The 27747-nt window shown below is 40.8% G+C and overlaps 1 protein-coding gene across 1 annotated transcript in view; it reads right to left on the bottom strand.

The window, feature by feature from the left end:
• Positions 1-1024: 1024 nt before the first annotated feature.
• The window catches only part of WNT7B (Wnt family member 7B), an 87695-nt gene continuing 60972 nt past the window's right edge, over positions 1025-27747 (bottom strand). The window contains exons 3-4 of the mRNA XM_039708358.1: positions 16422-16693; positions 1025-4391 (exon numbers count right to left, since the gene is read on the bottom strand). Coding sequence (XP_039564292.1) covers positions 3912-4391; positions 16422-16693 — 752 coding nt within the window. The 3' untranslated portion in view covers positions 1025-3911. The remainder of the gene's footprint in view (positions 4392-16421; positions 16694-27747) is intronic.

Consider the following 27747-nt stretch of genomic DNA (forward strand, 5'->3'; position numbering starts at 1 on the left):
GAAGGTCTTGATTTGTCAGCTCCACTATCACTTTGGGGTTTTAGTCTTCAACTAACAAAGGGACCCAAGGAAATACGTTTAAAACTTTAAGTGACCTGCTTATAACATGCTTTAGATTTGTTAAAAGATTTGCAAAGCTTTTGATGAGTTTCATCTAGTTTCCAGATGTCATCGTAGAAACAAATGTAATGTTACCATGTGCTATAAAAACTTCCTGCAGCTCTATTAACAAGTTTCCCATGATGTAATTAGAAAGAAGGTGCAGTGTTTTCTTTGGCATCTGTGGGTAAAATACTGTGCATACTTATGCTACTGTAAAACCCAGGCCAACTTAGTTCATTTTAATGAAGTTATTTTGGACTCAGTTCATGTAGAATTTCACTATAGCACTATCTGTATCTGGATACCTTCCCTGAGGGGTAAATACAGCAAAAGCTGTACAGTTTCTTTAGATTTTGTGTAGGAAGACAGTATTCTCAATATCAAAGAGGTTGTAACTACTCTAGCCAAGGTAAATGCTGTAAAATCCTTCAGGTTCAGATTCAGGTAGGGTTTTCAGGTGTGTCCATAGCTGGCTTGAATAAGCTGGAACATGTACAAGTTCCCAAGTCAGGACCTTCAACCCTCTCCTCCACAGCTCTTATTCCTCTCTGTTTGCTAATCTATTACGTGAGGTTCATGGTCAAGTGCCATTTTTGAGTTAGATGCCAAAGTTCTATCACAAATAATTTCTTTTCTTCCACCAAAGAACTGATTTTTTATTGTAGCCAGATAAAGTCTCTGGTAGCAGCAATGTTGGTGCTGGTTTCTCTGGTGTAGCACTGGTGTAGGTAGATGGCTCAAGACTGATTCCACACATAGTCATGTTCATTACCATTTTTCCTGAAATACAAAAACTCCTTAGGACTTGGAATTCAGCTATCATTTCTCATGTGGAGAAGCCTGTACACAAATGGTCTTTTCATCAGACCCTTTTGCTTTTTTTTTTTTTCCTTAACAAAGAACAAATAAAAGGAAAAGGAACTGGAAGGGGAAAAAATTAAGTTTTAATGGAAACACATTTCATCTTTTGTTTTCTGCTTGCCATAAAACATTAACATAGTAAACAAATTGATCTTTGCTCTTAAGTTCTTTAATAACATAAAGTATTTTGAGTTTTGTCATGGCTAAGGAATGGTTAAACCACATGTTGCTGGTCATGTTCCAACCTCTACTGTCACAGGTCTTTGACATCAAACTACATTTTTTAAAATAAAAGTTGTGTGTAACCCACTTCTAGTCACAGACACCTTTGTTAAAAGTCGTCACTTTGGGGAGTGTTTCGGTATATTAGTGGGAATGGTATTTTCTGACCAGAACTGCTTTTCCATGGGACATATTTCGAAGTCCAAGCATTCCCACTGCCAGCCCCTGCCTTGTGCCATACAGCACCGTTTGGAATGCTGCACCTCCACATGAGCAAAGCTTTTGTAGGATGCTCTGAAACATTACATTCTAGACTGCTCACCCAGTCATGGGACTGTTACAGTGGTCTTACAGTAGCAGACAGAGCTATTTCAAATAGGGGTGTGGAAGAGAGAAAGTGTCACTTTGGTCCACTTTTTGGAGTGGCTGGTGTTATAATATATAACCTTTTTTCCTTTTTTTTCATTTTTTCTAACGCAGTGTAGTTCGCAATAATTTAAAATACTCTATAGACATTTAAACGATATACAATAATATAACTTAATTGGATTCCTCAATTGTACTTAACAAATACTATTCTAATAAATTTACAGTATCTAGTACCATAAGACTGTGCATTACTGTGTTTGGGAGCTTTATTTGCTTCCTGTCAAGAATGTAGTGAAAGTACAGTATCATCACTATTATTCAACAACAATACCCATGAATCCAAGGGACTTTAAATTATATGGAGTGAATCTAGTATTTTGGAGGCCCCTGTTGACTTCTGTGAAGTTGCACTCATTCATGCCAAGGCTGGTATTTAGAAATCAACAGCAACATTAAAAAAAAAAAAAAATCAATTTTACATTACTCTGTGAGGGAGTCATCCAAGGGGTCTGATTTTCAGAGGGTAAGTGCTTGGGGTCAGAAAGACAGGTCCTCACAAGTGTTGTTCAAATGAAAGTCCCCAAATCATTAGTTACCTTTGATAACACAGGTCTACAAATTACAGAGGTAATTCTGGCTCATTCACATATCCAGCATGGGGGCTGGTGGAGCTCCAGGTCCACCAGCCCCTTGCCCCAAGAGCACCATGTGGATGGACAAGTGCTTCCATGTTAGGTGGGGAGGGCTCATGGTTCTGCAGCCCCTCAATATAAGGAACAAAATTAAACAAAAGCTAAAAATGCAGATATGCAAATATAAGGAAATTTTTAATCCAAGTTTTCAGAAAATCAGGCAGGGACCCTTGGGACAAGCAAACAATTACATGGTTAAATGGGCTGTGTTCTAAGTGGGCATATCTGGGCTCTTGGGGTTAAAACACTAGATTTTACAGCAGTAAAATATCTGAGGCTGTTTTTAAAATCTCTCATAGGGAAAAGGTGTGGGAATTAGGATTGAGTGCTATTAAGAAGTGAGCTTCTTTCTTTTAACATTCATGTGCTTACCAGGAGGTACATTATTGCCAACCTTAAAATAATGATGACACAGACTAACCCAAATTTTGGCTTTCTTATGCTCGTGAAGCCATGACAGCTCAGAGGTTGCAGCAACCTAGAGCTCAGCTGCCAGGCTTTTATCCTCTTCTGAGTGCATACTGAGCATAAGTTTCTTAGAAGTCTTGAAAATATTAACTTTCAACCATTAAAGGGAAAACACAATGCCTGGAAGACCCTGCCAGTGCATTCATTGTCAAAGCAAAACCTTTGATACTTGTTGAAGCACATCTTTGTATCCTAAAACTCCCTATGAGGAGCCGTGAGCAGGTGCTCCACACCTCAGGCCTGAGTCTGAAAAAGTCATTCTTAATTCAGGAGGCAAGTGGTAAAAGTCGATATCAAACATTGGTAACCAAAGTTTCACGTGATGTTTTCCCTCAGTTCTGGCAATTGCTTAAGGCCTACAGTAATTGAACTCTCTAATAGTGGAGTGACAACAGATCAGTAGCATTGAAGAACTTAGGCAGAACCAAATACAAAAGTCATAATAAAGTCAGAGTTCCAATAAGTTTACATTTAGTACAGAATTAAGACATAGTTACCCGTTAGTGCTTAGAATTTTTTGATACTATTAAAACCATAAATAATTATTTTTAATGTTCGTTCAAAGAGTTCCAGTGTCACTGGCAGCTGATGTAATTTTGTGAATACTTGTTGGGGTTTATTTCCAAACTGATAGTGGAGTATTTCTGCCACAGATTTTGCTCCCTACCTGTTGTTTTCTCTCTATCTGCTTTCTTAAAAATTTTGGTTTTTGCAGAGAGAATGCTGTGTTCTAGTCAGTGAAGATTTCATTTCCTTAAAAAAGTCTTTGTTTGCACAGGGCCAGACAGTTTTGTTGCTGTAAAATAGGAGAAAATGTATTTTTCTTTTAAACGTCATGGGAGCTGCAATGCAATCAGCTTCTCTGATATGTATAATTTAAAACACTAAGAGAACTCTACAACACCCAGATTGTAGTTTCAAAAAAAAAAAAAAGGAGAGAGAAAGACAGTGAGAAAATTTCATGTGGTTGTGAACATCACCTTAATCCTGTTGCCCTTGTTTCCAAAGCAGTTACAACAGCCAGCCAGCCAAAATGCACCATCCTTAGAAGTATAGGTAGTTGTGGGCAGGGAGTGGTTGTCGTGGTGTTGGCTGGGGTTCTTTCCCCCAAGAGGGATCAGATGTGCAAAACGATGCTGTCGTTGTTTGTTGTACTCCGCTCTCCTCGCCCGCGGCGGTTCGCTCGGCGCGCTGCCGCTATTTGCAGGTGAACACCTCTGTCCGCTCGCTGCACGTGTTGCACTTCACAAAGCAGCACCAGTGGAATTTGCAGTTGCATTGCCACACCTTGGTGTACTGGTGTGTGTTGTAGCCTCTTCCGCAGCACATCATGTCGCACCCGTCCGCGTTGGGAGAGGTGCGGTTGCAGAGTCGTCCCTGGGTGCCGACGCTCCCTGTGGAAGCATCTTCCTCACAGTAGTTGGGTGACTTTTCAATGTACACTAAATCCGTCTCCATGGGTTTCTGGTAGCTCTTAATCTGCTTGATCTTCAGGAAGGTTGGCTGCCTCAGTCTGCTGGCTCTTACCACCTCCACCTGCACTGCGGCATTGTATTTCTCTTTCAAAATATATCCAATCTCTCTGAATTTAGGAAGCGTGGTCCAGCAGGTCTTAGTTGTACAGGAACCTGAAACTCCATGACACTTGCACTCCAATTTCATTCTCTCTTCGAGAACCTATGTGTACAGATATTTGCATACTGTTACTGCAGGAAAACAATGTTGCAAGCCTGCCTAAACCTCAGTCTGTTTAGTTCATATGAATACTCATTACTACAGGTGGAAATTTTTCAAATGCTTATAAAGATGCTTTATAATGCTTATATATGCTTTTTAATGCCTTATAATGCTTATAAATCTTTTCACCTCCCAGCAGAATGCTCATAACATTTTGTTTTAAGTGGCACCTGGTTGGAAATACAGTGTTTTGTCACTTCCATTTTTTTCCACATATTGGAGAATATTTGCTTACATTTTAGGAGACATTTCTTTAGAGCCACAGGGGACTTCAAATTTTTCAAATAATTTTCATTTTGAAAACAGAAAACAAGAATGGGTTTGGGGGTTAAGTGGCATAAGATTCAAAATACTTAATTGCTTTATGTAATGATCAAATAACGCTTAAGAAGAACAGTATATACTGTGTGGCTGAATCAGCCTCCATGCAGGGAGCTGGAACCAGATGATCTCTAAGGTCACCTCAACCCAAACCATTTTACGATCCTATATTCACTGCATAATTAAAGATTTTTCCTGTATACCTATACCAGTACCACCAGTGGTAAACTTACGGAATCTTCCACCCACAGAATGTCCCGTCCCCTTTAAGAAAAGGACTCATTGCAGCATTTAGTCCAACTATTCAGCAAATAATCAGCCACAAACACATTTTTTTCCACCAGGGCAATGATAACAGGGAAAAAAATCCACTGGAGGGTCCTGCTCAACAGTGAGCCGAAGAGAAATGCATGGCTGTTGTAGAGGAGGTTCAGACAGAGGGGTTTAATTCAGAGTCAGAAGGGACACAATCAGGTGGGTGCTCAGGCTCATGTTCCCCTGTCTTCCTGCCATTCCTGCCCGGCACATCCCTCCTTCCCGGGGCCAGGTTGTGCCGGGGCAGGCAGGCGATGTGCAGCAGGGGGAAGGCAGCCCCACGGAAGCGCCTCTCTGTTTTTCTGCCCTTGCCTTACCACTTAAGCCTGACCATAATTACACCCACAGCCATCATTAGCTTATGAAAATCAAGGCCTAAGAACAAAGCGAGCTGATCTTTCCCCTTCGCAACGGGATGCTAACAAAGAAATATGAGCTAGAGAGCTTGTCTGAAAGCATTACTGATGCTGCAGACCATCTCCTGTAGTGGTTTCACTGCAGATCCCAGAACATGACTGAAATGGGCAAAGGATAAAAGGGCCGAAATCTGAGTACAATGGCATAATGAAGTAGGAGGGAGTAAAAAATGCTTACTGCTTCAGAAACTGGCCTTAAAATAAAAGCTGTACAGATCTGGTTATCCCTGCAAATAGAGGGCACCCTCCTGAGTTGTTTGAGTTTCACTCAAATTGTATGGTTTGTTTTTTCCCAAATTTCTGGGGTTTCAATATTAAAGAGAATATTTGGATTTGATTCTCCCTTCCCAACATACGGTAGCAAGTATAATATAGCTGAGAAACCTATGCAAGAATCATAAAATATCCTGAGTTGGAAGGGTCCCTTTGAGTCCAGTTCAGAACAACCCCAAAATCCCTGCCCTGGGTATCCCTGAGAGCATTGTCCAAATGTTCCTTGAGCCCTGGCAGCCTTGGGGCCGTGACCATTCCCTGGGGAGCTTGGGCAGTGCCCCACAGCCTCTGGGGGAAGAACCTTTTCCTGATATCCTCCCCTGACCCAGTTCTAGCCATTCCCTTGGTCCTGTCCCTGGTCGCACAGAGCAGAGCTCAGGGCCTGCCCCTCCTCTTCCCCTCAGGAGGAGCTGCAGCCCCTGCTGAGGTCTGACCTCAGTCTGGTCATACCTTAGACCTTCTGGAACCAGAGGCTTTACCAGGGTCAAGATCAAGTTATCCTATCAGAGGCAGAAAAGGTGTTTCCCAGCAAGGTTTACTGAGTTGAGGAAGAAATTCCTATAGCTGCAACTGCTCTAAAAGAAGAAAATCATCAAGGCTGTGATGAGCTGGGTTTTTTGTGGACACTGGAATGCATGGTATCACCTTCCTGTCCTCCATACTGACAGAAGAGAAAACTTGCCACCTTCTGCTGCAACAGCAGCATTTCAGTGGCAGTGAGGAGACGGATACTGTGACACACTCTGGGGTCTTTTAGGGTGCTCCAGGGTCTCCTCTGTATCCATTTCTGGTCTATGGAGAAGATCTTTCTCCAAAGACCCCTAAATAAGATTTCAATCCTGTTCTATGAATCTGGGTTCAAATAATCTATTGATATTTAGATGCGTTTGTGTATATATATATATATACAGACACACATATATATACACATGCTTAGAAGTTGTGCTTGATATGAAGTTGTGCTGAAAAATGTTTGGTTTTGTTGAAATGAACCCATTCCTACAGCTTTCTCAACATTCAGTTGCAGCTGTAAGAATTGCAGCAAAATCCACAGCAAGAGGTGAAAGGATGCAACTTTTACATCTCCACCAAAGAGCACAAGGATCTAAGGATTTCCAGGAAAGCATTGATAATGGGATCTGTCACCCCTGAGTCATACTCCTCCCTGAGCAGTGAATCTTGCTGCAGGATACGTATTTTGTCATGCCCTACCTGTGTTTCTGGTGTCTACATTTTGGTTGAAAAGACCAAGTCAGTAACTTGATAAGAGAGTGTGAGGAGGTGAAGTTCATGAGGCTCCTTATTCTTCTGTGGGTTCAACACTGTGGGTACTGTCCCAAGGAGCCTCTGATGTGCTTCCCTGATACACCAGAAAGTGCCACTGCTCCTGAAAGACAGACATCACCCATTTTGGTGTCCTGGGTGACATCTTTGGAAATGTATATTTATTTATGGATGCCTGTCTGTCTATACAACAATTGCTTGCCTGTGTGTATTTGGTTGAGATGCTGATGTTTGTATACATTATTACATACATTATACATATATTATTTATAGAAGCTTGCAGCCTCTGTAGTACAATCTTTGTCCTAAGTCTTGATATTATTTTCTTTTTTACCATTGTCTTTCTGAAGATCCAGTTTTGTGATTCATTTTGGTAAGCAGAAACCTGATTTCACTGCTGTGTTTTTTCAAAGATTCCCACTATTTTTGATGGTGGGAGGACTTGCAAATGCAAGCCATGCAATCTCAAAAAATGAGAAATTTCAAAAAGTACTAATTCATGCTCCTGAAGCCAGTCTTGCAGGTTTTTTAAATTTGTTTGGAGGCTTCTCTCATGAATGTGGAATGCTTGGGGTTACAACACTGAGCAGAGGCCCAATCATCAGGTACTTAAATTCCTGAATGCTATAATTTGTGTGCCCACAGTCAGCTGTGGGTATAAAATTGTGCCCAAAGACTTGGAGGTCAGGGAATATGAGGCCCACACTAAGAAGATTCTAAGTAACATTTTTTCCCCTCTTTCCACCCAGATGCTGCAGAGTGCCCTTCCCTGCTGACAGGCCAGCATGTTCTGGCCCTCAAGAGGAACATCTTGAGCAGCTTCCCACTTGCCAGGGAGGTGCCATGGGACCTGGCAAAGGTGGCTGGATCTGACCTTGTTTGCTCAGTGCTCTGAATGAAGAGTAACTAACATTTTGCTTCCTAAAAGTCTCCCCCAGCTCAGTTTTCCTCAGCAAAATTCCCATCAAAGCTCTGACCCTGAACCTTAAAGGTACTTATTCACTCAAATCTAAGACACTATGCCAAGCTAGGTGCTTAATTAAAGATTGAAAATCATTAGCTCATATGAGCCACTCTGTCAGCAGTTTCATTTGTCAGATGTCAGTGCCTCGTATCTAATCTTGAATGGTTTACAGCAAGATCTACCTCCCAGAGCAAATTCCCATCGTTGGGCTGTGCTGCCTCAGATTAATCACAGGAACATTTCTCAGGTCCCTTTTCCACATACAGGTCCGCTCCCACCCCAGTATGATCTTGCCAAGTAAAATTTTCTAACTGCTGCTACTTTGTTAAATGAATTGTGAAATAGAATGTTAAAGCTTTCTTAATCCCACATATTTTTATAACCATATAAATCATACATTTAAAATGCAATTTGAGGGCTGTCTGCTGCCAGTTAAGTAGAAAAAGACTTGTGAAGACCAAAATAAAATTATATGCATTAAAAGAAATTAACCTTTTCAAGTTCCATATCTAGACCCAACTGCATAACATCAGATGCAGTTTCTGTATATAGCAAAAATTCTATTTGGATAAAGTATGTAAAAAAATAAATAGCTACATTTTGTGTGTGTATGTGTTTTGGCTTACCCCTGCTCTTTTTGTTTTCCTCAGTGGAAATGCACATTGTTGGACCAAGTGTTGAATGTAACAAAATCCATACAACCTTTTGACTGAAGTATCAAAAAGAAATAAAAGACTTGAGGAGTTTTGCCTCATCAAATATGCAAGTGATCAATTTTTGTTTTGGGTAATAACCACCAAAAGAGACAGATTCTGGTCACAAGATGTCACCAGTTCTTTGATGCTCATGCAGCTGCAGCCACGAGAGCTGATGGTTTGTTGATGATGTGTGGGCACTGGCTAACCCAAGTCTCAGTGCAGCCTGGGGCCCACCTCTGCTGACCAAATGCTGATCTCCTGGACCCCTCTGGGAATCCAAGCTCAGTTTGTTTGGGTTTGGTTTTTCACCTTGGATGGGCAGGGGTGTAACTGAGATTAGTAGGGTGTAATGTTGCTCTTCTAATACAAATGTCCTGAAATTATTATTTGTTAATAGCAGATCACAGAGCCCAAAATTGAGCAGTTCATGGTGTGTCTCCTTGGTTGTGCCCAGCCCTGAGAAGAGGGAGCACAGAGCCAGCAGGAGAGGAATAAGGGTACTTCAGCTGCGTGGCTTTCTTTCTGCTCCTCTGTGAAGCTGTTCCATCAAGCATCACAACAGTATTTACATTCTGTGGGATGGGGAGCTGAGTTACTGTATTTATTCCTCTTGCCACGTCCTTGCTTTCCTTGTTGTTTGGTTTAATGGGAGCAGGGAGCCTCTGCTTTGCAGCAGGTCAGTGTCCAGACACAGCATGAGGTGGTTTTTCCCTGCCACTGGCCAGAGCTGAGCAGGGCTGGGGACCATCAATTCAACTCCTCCTGCCCTCCACTTGCCTCCCTAGGTGAGGCACCCTCTTCCAGAGTGTCCCCACTTAATGCATTGGAAAAGCTGAGGAAGGCCCACTGCACTCTTTACACAAGTTCTCCTTTGGCTACCAGGAAAGTTAACCCAGCAATTTGGGAGCTGCTGCCCATTTGATGGATGACCCTGCTGTTGTGAGAATAAACAATAGCCTAATCTATCAGTGTTTCTTCTCTACCTTCTAGGAGAAGAGAAAATATATGTTTGAGCAACAAACTGCTGCAATTGGTTAAAACATTCTGAATATTATTTTTACAGTGAAATGTTGCAAAGCAATTTCCTCCAGAAGCATTCTCCCCATCATCTCCAAAGTGTGCTTGCACTGTTCCACTCTGTTTTCTAAGGAATTTCTTGCAAAACTTAAAGGTAAAGTATCACCTGAAATAGTTAAAATTATTTCACTGGTGGTTTTATTCTGTCAGGCAGAACAGATGTGTCAGGTTTGAGGTCTTGCAGTGATATTCACTAGATGTTTGATACATGCCTTGCATGCATTACATGGTATGCATGGGCATGCACATTTCTTCAATAAAACCATTTAGCAAGTCCTAAAATATTTGGCTATTCCCCCCTCTAATTTTAAAGCAAATTGTTCAAAAAGTAGGGTAGTACCAGATGTAGCTGCTGGCAGTCTGTGTTAAGGGTGTGTTTCTGGAAGAAAAAAATAAGCTAACAAATCCAGCCCAACTGGAAGCAGGAGATCTATCCTCATGAGATTTTGTGCCAAAGCTTGCATATTCAGGACATATGGATAAGTCCTTAGTTATCCATCTAACCCACCCAAGCTGTAACACCAAAATTTTTGAAATTGGATTTTTGTAACTGTCTGCGAGTCACTTTAAGTGGGAGGATGGAAAGTATGGCATGAAGCACAGCTATCAAAAGCTTTTCTTTCATGACTGGTCTCACAAGGGATGTGTAGTGAAATAATTTGTCACTTTTAGAGAAAGAAACTTTCAGCAAATGATGGACCCGAGGCTGTAAAACCTGGAAAGTAACATTCTTTGCATCCCTGAAATGACTTAGAAAACAAAGAATTTTAAAGAATATTTTAGGCTTATAAGAGCATAAAATTGGTTGGCTTTCTCGTTTGAAACTGGGATTCAGCCTCCACTGTGACTTGAGAACATTTTATTCAGAGTCTTTTTCTGGACATTGCTTCTTATCTTTACATCCTGTCAGGTGACAGTGTGGAGCCTGCAGCAAATTAAGCACTGTGCATCTTTCAGGAATGAGCTGACTAATTACAATGCTTCACATGAGAAGGGAGCTAACACTGTCTTACATAAAATATGCACAGACCATAGACATAAATATGTATAAATATCCATAATTATGTGCACACACACACTATATATATTTATGTCTGTTTATGTACATATAATATAATAAATATAAATTTTGTATCTTTATTATATGTGTGTATATGTAATGAATGGTACTCAACAAATCACCTCATTAGCTGTTCTACAGCCAAAGAAGTGAGCAAAATAAACCCTTCCCAGTACCACAGGCCTATTACACCAGAAACTATGAGAAAAAGCCATGGCCTAGGTGGAAATGTTGTCCCAAGTAATTGAAAAATCTCTTCTGAGGAGAGCCTGAATGATTTGTTTTTTCCCTGCACTCTTACTGTTTCGTATGTAAAATAAGCTGTTGTCATCTTCCAGGCATTCAAAAAAAACCAACAAGAAAAACCCATTTCTGCTACAAAGGAGTAAATATTGGGATGGTGTCAGGCAGAGCTGCTGGCAGTCAGTGTGATGGGTGTGTTTCTGGAAGGGCCAGTTTTCTCTCCACATAACCACAGTCACTGTCTGTTGTAAGGGCCTAATTGATTGATAAACTGTTAGAAACATTTCTACTTTTTGGTAAAAGCTGCAATCTGCTACCAATTTGTCAGTTTGTTCTTTTAACTCACCCCATAAAAACAAACAGAAACATCCATTTTTATAAATGAGATTTCCCATGGGAGACAGTCATTGTTTTGAAACTTTCAACAAAATGTTAAGCTTAATGATGTGTGTTCCCAGATGTTACTCTAAGTTCATTTATCCCAGAATAAAAATACTTATTTCTAAAAATAGATGGTAGAAAGCTGTCTCATAAAACAGCATCAAAGCTGACATGGTTTTTTGGTATTTAATTTTTCATTACTCTGTCGAAGTTTTGCCCACAGATCTCTCTGTAATCTTTCAGATTTGCAACAAAACGTTCTTTCAGTAACATTTGTGTTAGAATTATACTAGTCCTCCTTTGGGGGCTTGTTTTCATTTACCACACTTGTTCTTTCCATCCCAAATCATAGCAGATGTTTAGAAACTGAGGGGGGAGTTTCTTCCTCTGCTCTCTCACACCATGCGCTGCCACTTTGCCACCAAGCCTAAATCTTCCATCAGGAGAATCCTGTGTCACCAGGAATCCCTGAGCATTTATTTATTCCAAATTACACCAATGACAAGATAATGATTTTGTCACTGGTGCTTCTTATTGCAAATTTAGCAGAAACTTTGCAAACCTGCCATTAGCTGAAACAATTCTTAGAAATTCAGTGCAGAGCCATACAGGATGCAGTGTGGGGCAATTAGGGTATTCATTCATTCCACAGTCATCAGAAATTCCCTGAGAAGCCTAAATGTCATTTTTTCCAATGAGATAATTGTTGGAGGGTTGTACTGAGCATCTCAACCCTAGACAGAAGTAAAAGACCTCCCCAAGACTGTTTTCCCTCTCATCTGTTTGCAAAATTTGTGCAGTTATTTTTACAGCATGCTGCTTGTTCCACAAAGAAAAATTCCTCTGGGCTCTGCTTTAGCAGCAGTGAAGTACCAGCAGGCCAGCTTTGGAGAGCATCCCTACCAAGGCAAATCATTAAAGCCATACTGTTGTACTTGCAAACCCTTCTGACACCCAGGCATGTGGGGGACAAGTGCTGGAAGAGATGGAGAACGAGCAAGATTCCTGAGAGCACATGGGAAAGTCCTTGTGGTGGTATAAAAGAATGTTCAAATTGCTGGGGGGACAAAACTGGTGGCCAGTCTTGACTAATGGTCCTAGCAATGAACCTCTGGCCACCTGGTAGATGTCTAGTGGGGTCATCAAGGGCCTTCCACTGACTTCAGAGCAAGTTGGAAACAATTGGATGTGGGGCTGGGAGCTTTTTGTGTCCTTTTCCTCATGTTTTTGTCTTGGAAGGCTCTGAAATTCAAAAAGAAGACTAAAAGTAAGGTAGCATATTTGTTGGCTAAAAGTTGTTCTTCTTAGCTGATTCAAAAAGCCAGTTTGGAATGACTGAAAAAGAACTGCAAGCCTTACCATTGCAGATGTGAATGCAGGGTTTTTCAAATGGTGAAAGTGCTCTGAAATCTCTGTAGGAAGCTACAAAAGCATATATTTCCTTTACTCTCTTTACTGTCCATTACCACTCTAAGATAGAAAATACCTTATTTGAAAATATTTGAGAACTTCAAAAGCAATGAAGGAATTACAAAATTCCTGTGCCTGTGTTTTCTTTCTCACCTTTTCTTCCTATTCATAACATGGATAAAATATCTGCACTTTGGTTCTTTATAATAGCAGGAATGAACCAGAAACTTGGCTCCAAAGTGTTTCCAAATTTTAAGACATACAGATCAGCAGAATGGCAGTGAGAGGCTTTCTCAGAGCAGTACAAGGATTTCCCAGTTGGGTTGTGAGAGTTTTGGAAGGGAAAAGGAGAAAGATGGAAGTTCAGTGTTGTACCCAGGAGCCAGCAAGGGAAGGTGTGTGGCTGGACCTGGCTCCAACAAACAAGGAAGCTCTTGCTGGGGACGGGAATGTTGGGGGCAGCCTGTAGTGACCACAGGATCATGGAGTTGATGTGGAACAAGGGATCTGCAGCAGCTGGGGCTGTGCAGCCTGGAGAGGAGCCCCAGCTGAGAGGGGCCCTCAGCCCTGGGTGTCCCTGTGTACAGGGAGGCTCAGAGCAGGGCCCAGGCTCTGCTCCAGGGCCCAGCAATGGCACCAGAGCCACGGGCAGGGACTGATCCCAGCAGGTTCCACCTGGACGTGAGGCAGAGCCTCTGCCCTGGGCAGTGCCCAGGCACTGAACAGATTGTCCAGAGAGGGTGTGGAGTCTCCTTCTCTTGACAAACTCAAAAACCATCTGAACACAATCCTGAGGAACATTGTCCAGGGGATCCTGCTTGAGCAAAGGGGTTGGACCCTTCCAACCTTACCCATTCTGTGATTCTGTGATTTTTGACTTGAGTGTGAATGAGGACCATGTGGAGTATGTAAGAATGACACCCATGCAAAAGCAAAATCCTCTGGTTTCAGGTTTTGTGTCAGGCTCACAGTGCAGTCCAGGTTTACCAAGGACCTCAAATCAGCCGGATTTCAGGTGAATGTAGATCAGATTTCAAGTCTGCCTGGATTCTCAGAAGGAACTTGTGATTTCACATTGAAATTGCAGAAAATTCTGTAACTGCTTTTGCAAGGGTCCAACCCAAAACCACAGAGAGTATATCTTAGGTTCCAGAGTTTTGTTCTAACCTTAAGTTTCAGTCAGTTTTGAATTCAAAATGTCTCATTTATACAAATAGCAAATTACCTCAGAAGAACCAAAATCACTGAATATTATTTACTGTACAACTCTGAATACTCAATTAAAGGGACTATATATTGTAACACCAACATTATTTCTAAACATCACTCCCAAAACCATGTTTTATATTAGCACGTTCCTCTGGATTTTATGGATTATACTTAAAAACAAAAACTACACCAAATCCTTCCAGTCATACTTAGCTTTTGAAATCAATACAATGAATACCTATGAGTATAAATAACTACTAAAAAATGCAACAAAAAGTTAATAAATTCCAAAATACTATTTCTATTTTTAAAAATGGGAAAAATATGTTGTTGTTATTGCAAGCTTTTGTATTCCTTTCTTAAAATATGAAAGTATTATCCTTTGTTTTTTGTAAGAACATTTGAAAAAATATTTAAAATTGTAAATAAAATATATTTGCATCAATTCTGCTACCAGAAGTATGTGTAAAAACATGCACTTATTTGGTTTGCTTATGTCCCTCTGCTTATGAAATTATGATGAAAAGTAAAATATAATGTGCTTAATAAGAATCAGCAATGTGGTCTGGTGGTTACTGGTCTGTATTTAGAATTGGGGGACCCATGATCAGTGCCTGGTTCACATAATGAGCTCTTTCTGTCCTCGGGACTTCACTATTTTCCATCTCAGTATCTGCTTTTGCTCTTTTGTCCCTCTTTCACATCTAGACTGTGACATGTTCCAAGCAGGACCTGCATCAGGGTCTCCATGGGGGTGGCACAGCACACACCACAGAGGACGCCCGTTTAAGCAGGGATGATAATGCAAAAGCAGTAATAAATTCTCCCTGGCAAGTTTAAGAATTGACTTCCATCTTGTTTTGCTTCCAAACACAATTTATGATGCTGAGCTGAAATTCCCAGCCTAAGTGAAGTGATCAGACCTCGAGCTGGTCTTCCAGTGTGGTGGTCAGCTGCTGAATGAAGTTCTTTTAGACCCGTGGCAGCAATTTTTAGGAAAAAAGACTGTGGCCCTCAAGGCTGTTTTTCTGTTTGGCTCTTCAGTCAGCTTTCTCCTGCACATCTGGAAACCTCAGTGTCAACTATCACTGATGTGCCCATCCTGTCTCTACACTTGAGGTTATGCCTCTCTCACCACACTGAATTTATGTAGCATTTCCATCCCAGTGAACTCCTGCCCATACAGAACCTTTTTTATTAGTGCATGGCCAATGCAACTGTGCTGGTGAAAAGATCCAGGCAGTAAAATAATTGCATTGTTTCTGTCACCACCAATTCTACTCTCTCTGCCCAGTGCTCAGTACAGGACTGAAAGCACACATGGTTTTAGGGAAGGAAAATTCAGTCATTCTTTGGGGACTAGAGAAGGAGGCAGATTTTATTGGATTGCTACATTGGTATATTGCATTTTTCTGCAACACTGGAGTGGAGGGCTTTTCCTAGGGGAAAACTCTTTGAAGGCTATAATCTCTCCTGAGGTAGGTATATATGAAAGATTTGTTACACTTTTTAAAGGGCAAGCTTTGAGAGCTATGAGGATTGGTGAGCATAAATCAGCATAGCTCCATGATGTTTATTGTTACCACGAGCAGCAATTCAGTCATGGCTGTAGACATGAAGCTACTTCTTCTTCTGCAGCTCTTTGTAGCTTTGTAGTTACAAAGAGAGAGTTGTGCAGCTGCTAAGAAGTGCATTGTGTACTACTATGTGTATTTCACTAGAGCTGGGGTCAAATAAGTGATTTGGGGTTCACTGGAATAAATATCTGGAAATGCTGTGGAAATTGAGCCATGCAGACAACTCAGTTCTGTCCCATCACAAGCCCCAGCATCCCTTGCTAGATTTTTTGCAAATCGGATGGAAAGCAGTGATTTATCATGATGCTAAACAGATCCAGCAAGGTCCTCCCTGTTATCAGGGCTGGAAAGAAGGCTGAGGAAGCAGAAATTTTTACATAGGTATAGATAACCTATACCTATGGTGTAGGTTAGGTACCTATAGGTTTAGCTATAGGTACCCATACCTAAAAGGTATGGGAACTATTATAGGTACTATTTTTACATAGGTATAGGTAAAAGGATTTTGCTATATAGTTTACTATAGTTTACTCCCATACTATTATAGGAGTACCTATAATACATGGCCAGCTCTGAATAAAAAGAAACAGCAAAAAAAAAGTGAACATAAACAGATGACTTGATGTGGGTGCAGGATAATGTCAGAGAGAGGGGTGAGCTCTTGGGGAATGCCTCCTGCCACCAAGCCAGCCTCCCCCCATCCTCCAGCACACGTTCCCATCCCTCATCCTTTCTGGAATACCTTTCTTCCAGCCTCATTGTTGTGCAAGTTCATCAGCCTCCGTGCATTCTTTTTGATTTCTCGGGCATCAACAAACCTCCGGGAGAACTCAATGCCGTATCTGATATCCGCAGAGCAGCCTCCCCACTTCCAGCCCTCCTCCTGGTTGTAGTAGCCCTGTTTCTCTCGGTCACAGCCACAATTGCTGAGGTTGCCCTGGCTGCAGGCGGCCGTGACAGCGTGTGCAACCCCGGCAGCAGTAATGGCATAGGTGAACGCAGCCTCCCTGCTTCCTGTGGAGAGAAGCCAAAAGCTGATGGGTTGGCAGAAAGGCAGCACGAACTCGCTAAAGAAAGCACACACATTATCTACAGCAAGGGGGTCAGGCAGCAAGGTGAGCAGGGCATTGCTCCTCAGCGTGGATTTCTTACAGAGTTCCACACAGTTTTGAAATGCTTGGCTCAGCTCAGGCACATTACCCCAGGTATGCAGCCATGGGATGGTCCCACCTAAGCCCCTTCAGCAGAGGGGAGCTTGGCAATGAATCTGGACAGTGGTGAGGTGAGGCCACAGGATGTGCTTTCACACTGTCTACTCAGGTTTGCAAGCTTGAATTTTATCTGGTTCAGATGAATAAAAAGTGAGTTAACAGCTACCTCTGAGAATTGGCACTGTATGGAAAAAGAGAACAAAACAAACAAAAATACCCCAGGACACAAATGGGTCTGATTATTAATCTATATAAATGCTCCAGTAGCATCCATTAGTGATGCTGAGTGTAAAGTACTGCAACAGAGACCTATAGAGACAAGCACTGGGTAGGTTTCATTTTCTTTCAAGATAGAGGTTACCCCTTTCCCTTGCAGACTTCTCCTGTGCATTAGTTTTGCTGAAGTGACCCTTCCCCACTCCCAGTCTGACTCAAACCTCTGCATTACCATGGCTATTGAGCATGCAAAGGGCACAGAAGTGCTGTGACAGCACTATTTTCTCTCCAAAGCAGGCGAGATACTGTCATGGAAGCACAGACTTATTTTTAAAAATAGCTGGTTTAGAAAATGAGGTTTTTTGGGGTTTTTTTTCTGTGATGCTGCTACTTGCAAAGGTTCCTGATTGCCAGTTCCATGCAATAGTTCTTGATAATGAGTATATCAGGAGGGGTGAATAAGGCTCCTTTCTACACTGATTGGCTGGGGTGCCTGTGAAGTGCAAGGAAGCAGAATGATGGGAGGGGAAGCTACAGCCCATCCCTGCTCTTTTGTGAGACCACACTCTGTCACTGACTCCACACAGGGCTGGATCATGGTGTTTTGGTGCTGTTATTTATAACACTTCCACACAAGTTCCCTTCTCAATGCTTTCCCCATAAGTTCCCTCCTCATTGCTTTCCTCTGTGTGCTTCTCTGGTAATAAACAGACAATCCTGTAGTGCTGCAGCCAAAGAATAACTGTAAAGAATTTGCAGAAAGTTGCTGAAATGCTTTAATGACCACACACATAGCTCTAACATCATTAGTGGATTTGGGAAGTGAAAAAAAAGGAACACATTTTCCAGAGGAGGAAAAAACCCCCACAACTTAGAAGCTAGTTTTAATTTTTTTAATTTTTGGATTCATAGATCTCATAATTATTCTGGAATGATAACTCCACAGTATGGGGGGATTTGTATTTCTTATTTTCATAGATAACTTCCTGAAAGATTACACCATTGCCAGACATGAGGAAGACCCTACAAGAAACAATCAGTAATCGAGGCTTGGCACCATTTGCTTGTTTCCCCAAAGAAATAAAAAAATAAACTTTGAGTAGGGAAAAAAACAAAATAGTTTTGTGTTCTTCAGCTACCAAGAAGGTTGCAGTGCCATGTGCTTTATGTGAGTGGCTGGTGCAGTTGCAGGAGTGCCTCTCTGTCAGACACAGCAGGGTTTTGTTGGGGTGGACGATGTGTGCAGTCTGCTTCAGCGCCCCGCAGAACACTGGTGGTCCAGGAGGCCACGCTGAAGGGTTCACAGCTAATCCACAGAGCCAGATTAAACACTATTTTAAACTGTGTTTTCAATTAAAAGTTTGATGATAACGATACCTGGTGGTCTGTAAGAAATTCTGAGGGTTTATAGCAATCCAAAACAGCTATGGAACCACTGTTCTAGTTCCTAGTGTGATCTTCACATGTTGATATTCACTCCTCTCCTCTTCACTTGCCAGCTAAATTCAAATCTGGGACTCTTTTTTTAAAATATGTTCTGTTGACTTGCATGATTTCTTTCCTCTTCTTTTTTAAAAAAAAATTATATTTCTAATCTATAAATTGAAAATTGGAAGTATGAGATTAAATAGAAGCTACATGTATAGATACCGTTTGCTTTTCTTCAGGATGAGGATAAACAACAATGCAAAACCAGACCCAGGGAAATTTTTAGTCAGATACCTTTGAAGTGTATGTAGAAAGGCTTATTAACAAGAAGAAACTTATTCCTGTGAGGGAACATAGCAGCTGTGACCTACAGTTCAGTAGATTTACTCAGAGATTTAGCGACAGTTGCTCATATTTTGTGTTTAAACTCAACATATTCCCCACGTCTCCAGAGTACGTGGTAAGACCTTTCATTACAGCCACTGTGTCTGTGCCTTCTTTGAAAATTTTCACACATTGCTTCCCTTGATCAATTTTATAAAATAAAAGAAAATCATGTCTTTATCTTCCTTTCTCTCTCCCTCGTTCCCATTACACCCCTGACTGCCATCAACAATAAAGGAAAATATCTTTCCTCTTTCTATTTGAGAGCTAACAGCAGTGATGGAATTTTCTCAAGTCATGGGATAACAGCAAATGGAAACCACACCGACTCTCTTAAGAGATTACTCTCCTGTTTCAATGCAGCTCTAAAATAAGAAGGTCTCAGAAATCAGCAATATAATTGTCTTGCTAAGAATTAAAGTTTTGGGGGTATTTTTTAAACTAGAATAAGTTCTAAAACTTCATTTGTGTTCCTGAACAGTTCACTAAGGTCCCAGGATCAGTGGAGTCTATCAGAAACTGCTGATGGAAGAGGGAGGGGAACCTCTGTGCTCAAATAATGTCTGCTGTACACAAAGCTTTTCATTACATGTCATCACTTGGAATCAGTTCTAAGCAAGTCTTTGTTAGGCAGCTAAAAATATTTAAGTAATGATTGCTGTGATACCTTAATGGAGAACAATAATCTCATTTTACAGAATTTTCTGAGATTTCAAAAATATTCTTGGTCTGCAACAAAAAGGCGACAGGTCTTTCTAGAAATGTTCATGAAACAAAGATATATGTAGCAGCAGATCTTATTTCATCCAAATTTGACCCAAATTTGGGGCTAGATATTTCTTTTTCCAGTGAATATCCTGATTATCTAGTTATTTGGCACTGTGTACACTCAGTTTCTCAGTCTCAGAAGAAAAAAATCTTGTCTGACTTCCAAAGTTTTCTGTCACATAGACCAGAAAAATTCTGTTTGGTGGAAAAGACACTGCTTTGGCTTTATTGCAACCCTTGGATTTGTCCATTTCTCTATTAGAAATGCCTGCTCTGGTGTCAAGGATGACAGTTCTGACTTTATTCCCAAAACATAGAAGGGCAACATGAGTTTCATGAGTAACATGAACTAATAGCAGTCTGATCTGATAACTGTCTAATCTAATAACTCCAAAAGGAGATGACTGCCAGTATTAATTAAAATTAAGCCTTTTTTCTTTGGTGAAGGTGCTTAAGGCCACCTCTAGCAATCTGCCAGGCTATAAGGAGTCTGTCATTTGCCAATCTTAGTGCCATTTTCTTGAGTTTATTTCCAGCAATCTGCCAGGCTATCAGAGGAGTCTGTCATTTGCCAATCTTAGTGCCATTTTCTTGAGTTTATTTGCATTCTAACAGAGGGCTATACTTTAAAAGTGTTCTAATAGCCAGCAATGCAGGCAGCTGCTGCTCACACAACAGATATTGAACCACCAATTCCTTAGGACATGTCTGCAGATAGGCAGAGAGGAGCCTTTTTCTGGCCTTGGAGTCATGGAGTAGCCTGTGTTTATTCCTCATTTATATGTAATTTCTGGCAAAGTTTTAAACTTCTAACTGAGCATTTACTTAGTATGGTTTGATGTGGAAATTCTTACAAGTTCCACAATTGATGTAGTTTACCAGCCTCAAATGTGCACAGATTCAGCAGAGTCTTTTCAGCCTGGAGCCACAATCAGCTGAGAATCACATAGACTAAATACATATTCAATTACCCAGCTGTGAGCACAGGGCTGAAGATTTAACTGTTCCACAGCTATTTGCAAGATATCTATTTTGTCAGAGTAATTAGATGGGAATTCTGCTATTGCACGTACCATGCCTGAAATGACTCATGTCAGCAGCTGGATTAATAAAGCTGCCACTGAATGTAAGCTATTAGAACTGTAATTTAACTTGAAATATTTAACTGCAGAACATCCAGTGTTTGACCAGTCATTTCCAAGATATTGCATCAGCAATGATAGAAAAAAGTACTACACACTGTTATTAAACAAAACAAATTCTTCATGCACTTACACAAGACACCAGATTGATTATATGGCACAGTACAACATAGGTCAATGGGAAAAAGAAATGAATCACAGCAGAACTAAAATTGTTTTTTGACAAGCCTACCCTTTTCAACAAGTCTGGTAAGCTATGACAGATGGAGTCATTTTTTATGGCAAAAGACAATCGATACATCTAGATGAGTAAACTAAAACTCAGACAACAGCACCCTAAATAGTGCTGGATGAAGGCTTTTATAGACATAAAAATTTTGTATTTCATTCAATACACATATTAACAATTCTCAAGGAAAATAGTGCAGGCTCTTCATTTTGGGTTTGATCCTAGGACAGCACAAGTCCCAGGGAGTTTTCTCGCTGTCTGGAACAGATCCTTTATTTGCATTTTCAGTGTAATTAACTTTGAGCTTCTTGGTTTATAAAAGCAGGGACTAATTTAATTTAATTTAATTTAATTTCTCTGTCCCTCTAACTTTCTGTACCCAGTGCTACATGTCAGAACTAAAATCTACTGAAACCACTTTGTACAGGCAGAAAAATTAAGGCAGAAGAGCAGAAAACTCAGGAGGGTCTCTACTCTGTCAAGCCTGACATAAGCTAATAAGACAGATGTTCTTCACAACAGCTTTTATTGCTCCTGTTCTCAAGAATCTTCAGTAGAGGAGGTTCCAGGGTCTAGTCCAGTACCTTAGGACCTCTACTGGTATGTATTTCACTAATATTAACCTGAAACTGTCTTTATGAGTGCAAACCCACTGCTTCTCTCTCTAGAGCTGCCAAGAGCAGATTATTCCCTCCTTCTAGCAGCAGCCTTGAAATATGTAAAGACTTCCAGCCCTTCCCAGATGTGTTGCATCATCAGTTCTTGCCCAGCACCCCCAAGGGCTCTGCTCCTTCCCCTGCTCTCCCAGCTGCCTGGTTGGTGCTGCAGGGCTGGAGATGTGACAGCTCCAGCTGAGGTCTTGCCTCCTTGGGGCCAGAGCAGAAGGAGCCCTTCACATGCTTTGTGTGCTGTAGTCCTGTTTATTCCTGCCAGCATTCCTTATTTCACAGCAGCAGGACACTTTTACTCAATTTGCAGCCGTCTTCTGTGCAGCTGCTCTCCCACCAGATGTTTCTCATCTTGCATTTGTGCAGATGATCATTCCCATGTACAGATCTTTGCCTTCCTGATTTGCTTCCTCTTTCTTTGCTTTAAGGCTTTTTTTCTTCTTGTCTGGACCACTTATCCATGATCTTGTTCAATTTTGACCCAAACTACCTCCAGCTTCCTTGTAGTCCTTCTCAACAAAATATAATCACAAATGCAACGTGCACAGCTTATTCTCTTGGTCCAGTCAAGAGTATAATGCTGACTGTACCAGCTCCAGCACAAATCACAAGAGACCTAGTCAGTCACCTTTCCATTTTGATAACTACCCTCCAAGTACAATTTCCAGATGGTCTGTAACCATCTGGCATGTTCTTATTTTTTTGTCATATAAAGCAGAGTCAAAAGCTCCCTTTAATCCAAGATGTATGGTATAAATTGCTTCTGCTCTGCCTCTGAGGGCCTGGGTGGCCAAAGAAGGGAGGAAATTAGTTTGGTTTAATGTGATTTTTTCTTGACAGACCCTGGTTGACTCTTACTCATGTCCTTGTTCTTAGTTAGGATCTTACAAATGTCTGTTTCCATCTTTTTCATTTACTGAAGTTAACCTGATTGGCCCTACAATTCCTTTCTTTTAGGTTTTTGGTGGTTTTGTTTGGTTTTCTTTTTTGACAAAGGCAACACATTTGTCTTTTCAATTCTTAATTAGAGTTCTCCACTAGTTTTCAGCACTAGTGGCTATAAGGACAACCATTCACTCCATTAAATGCTCTGAGATGAGGGACAGCTAACTGGAAAGCAATCAACACAGATAAATGCTGCTCTCTAATGCTCAGAGGGTTCCTCTGTTGATGGTGTAAGTTTATAATCATCTGCTCATCATTCACCTGCTTGGGGAAGTCTGAGGCAAGAATTGATATTATCAATCACTTCTTGATATTATGCTTGGTTTGTACTCTCCTCAGGAGTCCACTCCACTGAGTAGTGGATCAGCCCTTGTTCTACATCTGCTCACTGACAAATTACTATTAACTACTATTAACTCATTGATTTCTGTGTAGCCTCCTGTAAAAAAAAAAATAGATGCAGCAATGGTTGTGAGGTTCCTTTGAAGCACCTGTGCTCAGAAATGTTCCTGAACAATGAGTGTGGTGCTGGCTGAATATCTGTTACTGGCAGGACTTTCTGATGGATCCTGCTGATGGTCGTGTTCAGTAATGTTCTCTTTACAGTATTTATTCATTTCACTTTCTCTCCTTCAACCCCTTATTTTCTACTACAGTCTAATTAAAATAATCTTGATTAATTTTGTTTCATCCATTCATGTCTGTTTAGATGAACTAGAGCTAGAGCAGGGGTGATTACAGCAGCTCCTTCCTAGGCTGCCTGTGGTATCTATTTTCAATTACACATGGCCAGGACAGAGAAAATTGCAGATCTCAAAGCTGAGCATGTGTAGTGATATGACATAATGGTTTATTTACAGATTCTTCTCTTACTCAGCATTTTTCATCTCCAGGCTCCCACTAAATTTTTATGGCTGGAGGTGCCAGGATCTCAGCCATCAGTTTCGAATTGTTCTGACAAATGGATTGTTTTCTGTTGCTCATGTGGGTTTGTCAAATCTTATTTTAGAGTGGGCTGTACATGAGCCAGAATTATTTCACACTAGCCTTATTGCAGCTTCTTGCTGTCACTCTATATACTTTTGAAAGCATGTCTATTAAAAAGAGATACTTACTCTGCCTCTCCTTTCCACATTTTTTCAAACATTTTTTGAATGTCATGGGTATTTTCTAAAGACTTGTTACTTTCCACAGTGATTTCTGTAATGAGACTTCCAAGGATTTACAGGGATTTTTAAGTTAATTAACCCCCTAATTTATTCAGTTAAGTCCTGGCAACCTTAAATAATAGTCAGCCTTTCTGTTCCAGTGAGCATAATTCTATTATGTTTTTGACTGTCTTTTGGCAACACGTCCCTTGGTGAAGTTATCTGAGACAGTTTCTGTGAGGTGAGTGAGTTTGCTGTAACCTCGGAAAAGATGTTTAGCAGTGCCCAGAGAAATATGAAATTTCTGGGCTCTCTGCTGTAAAACTATATTTGCCATAACAAATATTTTTTACCAGCTCAGCCCTAAGAAGCAAACTGTATCCCATTCTTAGACAAAATGCTGAAATTTAGTTTTGGTCCCAAAGCACCACTGCTTATTTTTGCCTGAGTTCAATCGGAGCATGGTGCTGAGCACACATTTAAAGAGTGCAGGAGAGCATGGCTTGAGGAGCACAGGGGGGAACTCCCAGATGCACTGTGCCTTTGAGAGGAGCCTGTGTGTGTCACACACGGCTGTGTTTGCACAATGCTGCTGCTAATACTATCAAAGTAGCATGTGGGAAACAAGAGCTGGAGCAGAGAGGTTGTCTCCTGCTTGTGTTCTCTTCTGGACCTGCTGGTGCCCCACTGAGGTGCTCAATGGTTCCCTGATGAATGTTTGGTGCCTCTTCTTTTCAATGATGACAAGAGGTTTGATATGTCATAGTATGTGAAAGCTCAGCTGGAGACCTCTTGCAGTGTACTGAGGTTTAGAAAAGTTCTTTGCACCCCTTGCCAGGGGTGGAAAGCATGGAATCCTGAAGGCATCCCAGAGAAACTGTGTTCTGAAGTTTAGCAGTGTCCTTAAATTAAATTAGTCTGTGAGGAACCAGATGTGTTATACATTCTATTCTATTCTATTCTATTCTATTCTATTCTATTCTATTCTATTCTATTCTATTCTATTCCATTCCATTCCATTCCATTCCAATCTCATCTAATCTATTCTATTCTAATTTAATAATTCATCTGCCTCAACCTGTTAACAACAGTTCTTATATAGGATTTGACAATGCATCACAGTCTCTCTTTTAAAGGGCATTTCAAAAATAAGTCAAATATTTAGAAGAAAGGGAAGGGAATATATAACTATGTGGCACATATTTTTGTCTTTTTTTTAGGTTTGCTCTTGATAGTATTCCTGCACTATAATATGGCCTGTTAGATATTTCTGAGGTACCTGTGTGGTGCTCAGCAAGGGAAATATTGCCCACTTGGATTGAAGAAGTAGAAAGGATGCTAATAAAAAAACAGAAGGAAAAAACAAGCAGAAAAGAAACCTCCACTCTGAACCTGAGAAGAAAACAGGACAGTACTACCAATCACATTTTTTAAGTACATTTGCTTTCAAGTTAACTTCGTGCTCTGAGACGATACAAGAGCAGAGGAGGTGGCTACCATAACCACTGAGATTTCCATGTGCACAGATTTTAGAGACTTGAGTCTTTCATGAGTGAATCAGTTCACAATAGATACACTCTAGGTAGGATCCTTCCAATCTAAGTCATTCTGTGATTTTGTGACTGTATTTGATTTTGCTGTGGACCCCATTTCACAAATATTCTGTCATTCCTTCTATTATACTCATGAGGATCAAAAATCCACTGCCATGCAGCATCAGACCTTCTCAGTGGACTTTTTGCTGGGTCAGTATTTTAATTAACTTAAATCATCTCAGTGGTCTGACATAATTGTACTGTGTTGAAGAGCACCACTATAAAATAAATCTGCATTGCCATTTGCATCAAATCATCATTTCCTCTTTTACCTTGTGTTATTTCTAGCCCAGATAACAAATCCTCAAGGGCAGTGGTCATGTCTGTATTCTTTTTTAAATCACTGTGCAAACCTGTCCTTTGCTGTAGGAACATGTTAAATAATCCTCTAAAGGGTACACTGAATTATGGGTTGTTGTAACTATACCTGGGCATGCCAGAGTGTCTGTGGATGGGTTTCTGTACATTCTGCAGATAAAATTTCTGATCCTGCTTCCTGAGATAGTTTAGTTAAATCATGAATATTACCTGAATGTTCTATGCAGAGCCTAAGAATAGGCCACTGCCACTTTGCCAGAATTATTGAATTACAAATATCTGAGTGATACCTGGATGAAATTGTTGTTAGACACAAATCTGTTTCTACAAGAGGCAGTCCCTGCCTTAAGGAGACACATCATTCAGCTGGAGAGGACAAGAAAAGGGAGCTATAATCACCTCTCTTTCACAGAGGCATGAGGAGGTTAAGGTATGTACCCAGAGGACACAAGGTATGTATTCAGAGGACAAGCATGTCCTCTTGCTGGATTCTTTTTGTGAGAAGATAACAGTACTTCAGTTGCAATCTTCTCAAGAGACAACTGGAATATAAATTCAAGCCAGGGAGAATATCCATGGAGCTGCATGGTGGGACAGGAGCCCTCCCAGAGAGGAGCAGTAGTCATGAGTGTGGGAATCCTGTACTCTGCCCTTCCACTGTTCAATGCAGTATTGACCTGCTCAGCTGCTGCCAGAGGCACAGAGGGGTCTGACACAGCAATGCTCAGCATCCCAGTGCCTGCCAGAGAGAGCCATGGCTGCAGGAGCCCCCTTCTTACATTCACACTCACATCCTCACATGCCATACCTGCTGAGCATGGATCCACATCCTTCCTTTACTTTTAATCTGGAAAAAATAACTGACTTAAAAATAACTAACATGTCTTCCCAGAAGAATTGCTGAGGTTCTATTTGTTCTGTTTCAGAGAGACACCAAGTGATTCCACATCCCCATTTGAAATTGGCATTTCTTGACTACTGGTGAGATACAATTTCAAGCTGGATATTCTGTTTGTACTCACTTTTTATGTTAGCCCACACAAATGTTTGAGAGAGATAGATGGATGGATGGATGGATGGATAGATAGATAGATAGATAGATAGATAGATAGAAACATATAAATCTAGAAACCTCCTTTTGGAAACACATAAAAAGCAAGTGTAGCCCAGGACATGTAGCAAGTATGAGATACTGCTTTCAAACTAGGTCCTACTGGGTGGGATATAAAATAATTTACATCTATAGGGAAAAAGAGCTAATCACCTAAAGCTAAATCTGCAGCAGGGTGTTGGCTCTAGAAGCCTGTCTTTTAGATGGTCTTCCACATAGCATTTTCCATGTGGCTGGCACAAAAATCCAGCCTCACCAAGAACTGAGAGAATTAGAAACCAAAAAAGCAAGGCTCCCAGAAGGTATCAAGCTGCACGGGGAAGCCCCGAAACTGGCAGTAGAAAATGCAAGGAAAGGGAGAGTCTAAACTTATCCCATCAGAGTTAAGCCAGATTTCCCTGCACAGTGAGTCTTTCCAACTTGGCTGGCAGCAATCATCTTGGTGTAATTGCTGGAGGGACGTGGTGGTTTTAGAAAAGGAGAGCCCACCCTTAAAATATTCTGACTGGGAAAAAAGATTTCTTTACATGAAAAGCCAGGAGATGACTTTGTTGTTTTCACTGATTAGAAAAAGGACATTCTTCTGAACATAACTTCTTCTAGTGTATTTTTCTAGGGGGTTTTTTTTCAGTATCATTTATCTTGGTTCTGTCAAATACTGAATTAGGATGAGTTTATATAAAGTACTAATTCTACATTTTCATGACATTTAAAGTAAGATTTATGAAGAGGAGCAGTATCTTTTATTAAACTGAATGACATACACTAGGCATCTATGCGACCTAGGAAGGGTTTAATAAATATATTTATTTATTTAAATTCTCTTTCAGACTTTCAATCTAAATCCAGACAAACATAATGAAGTGGAATAACCACTGACCTTTTAATTCTCACTGCAACAGCAA

This window comes from Passer montanus, unplaced genomic scaffold (genome assembly GCF_014805655.1).
Source record: "Passer montanus isolate IOZ18808 unplaced genomic scaffold, ASM1480565v1 scaffold20, whole genome shotgun sequence".
NCBI classification, from domain to species: Eukaryota; Metazoa; Chordata; class Aves; order Passeriformes; family Passeridae; genus Passer; species Passer montanus.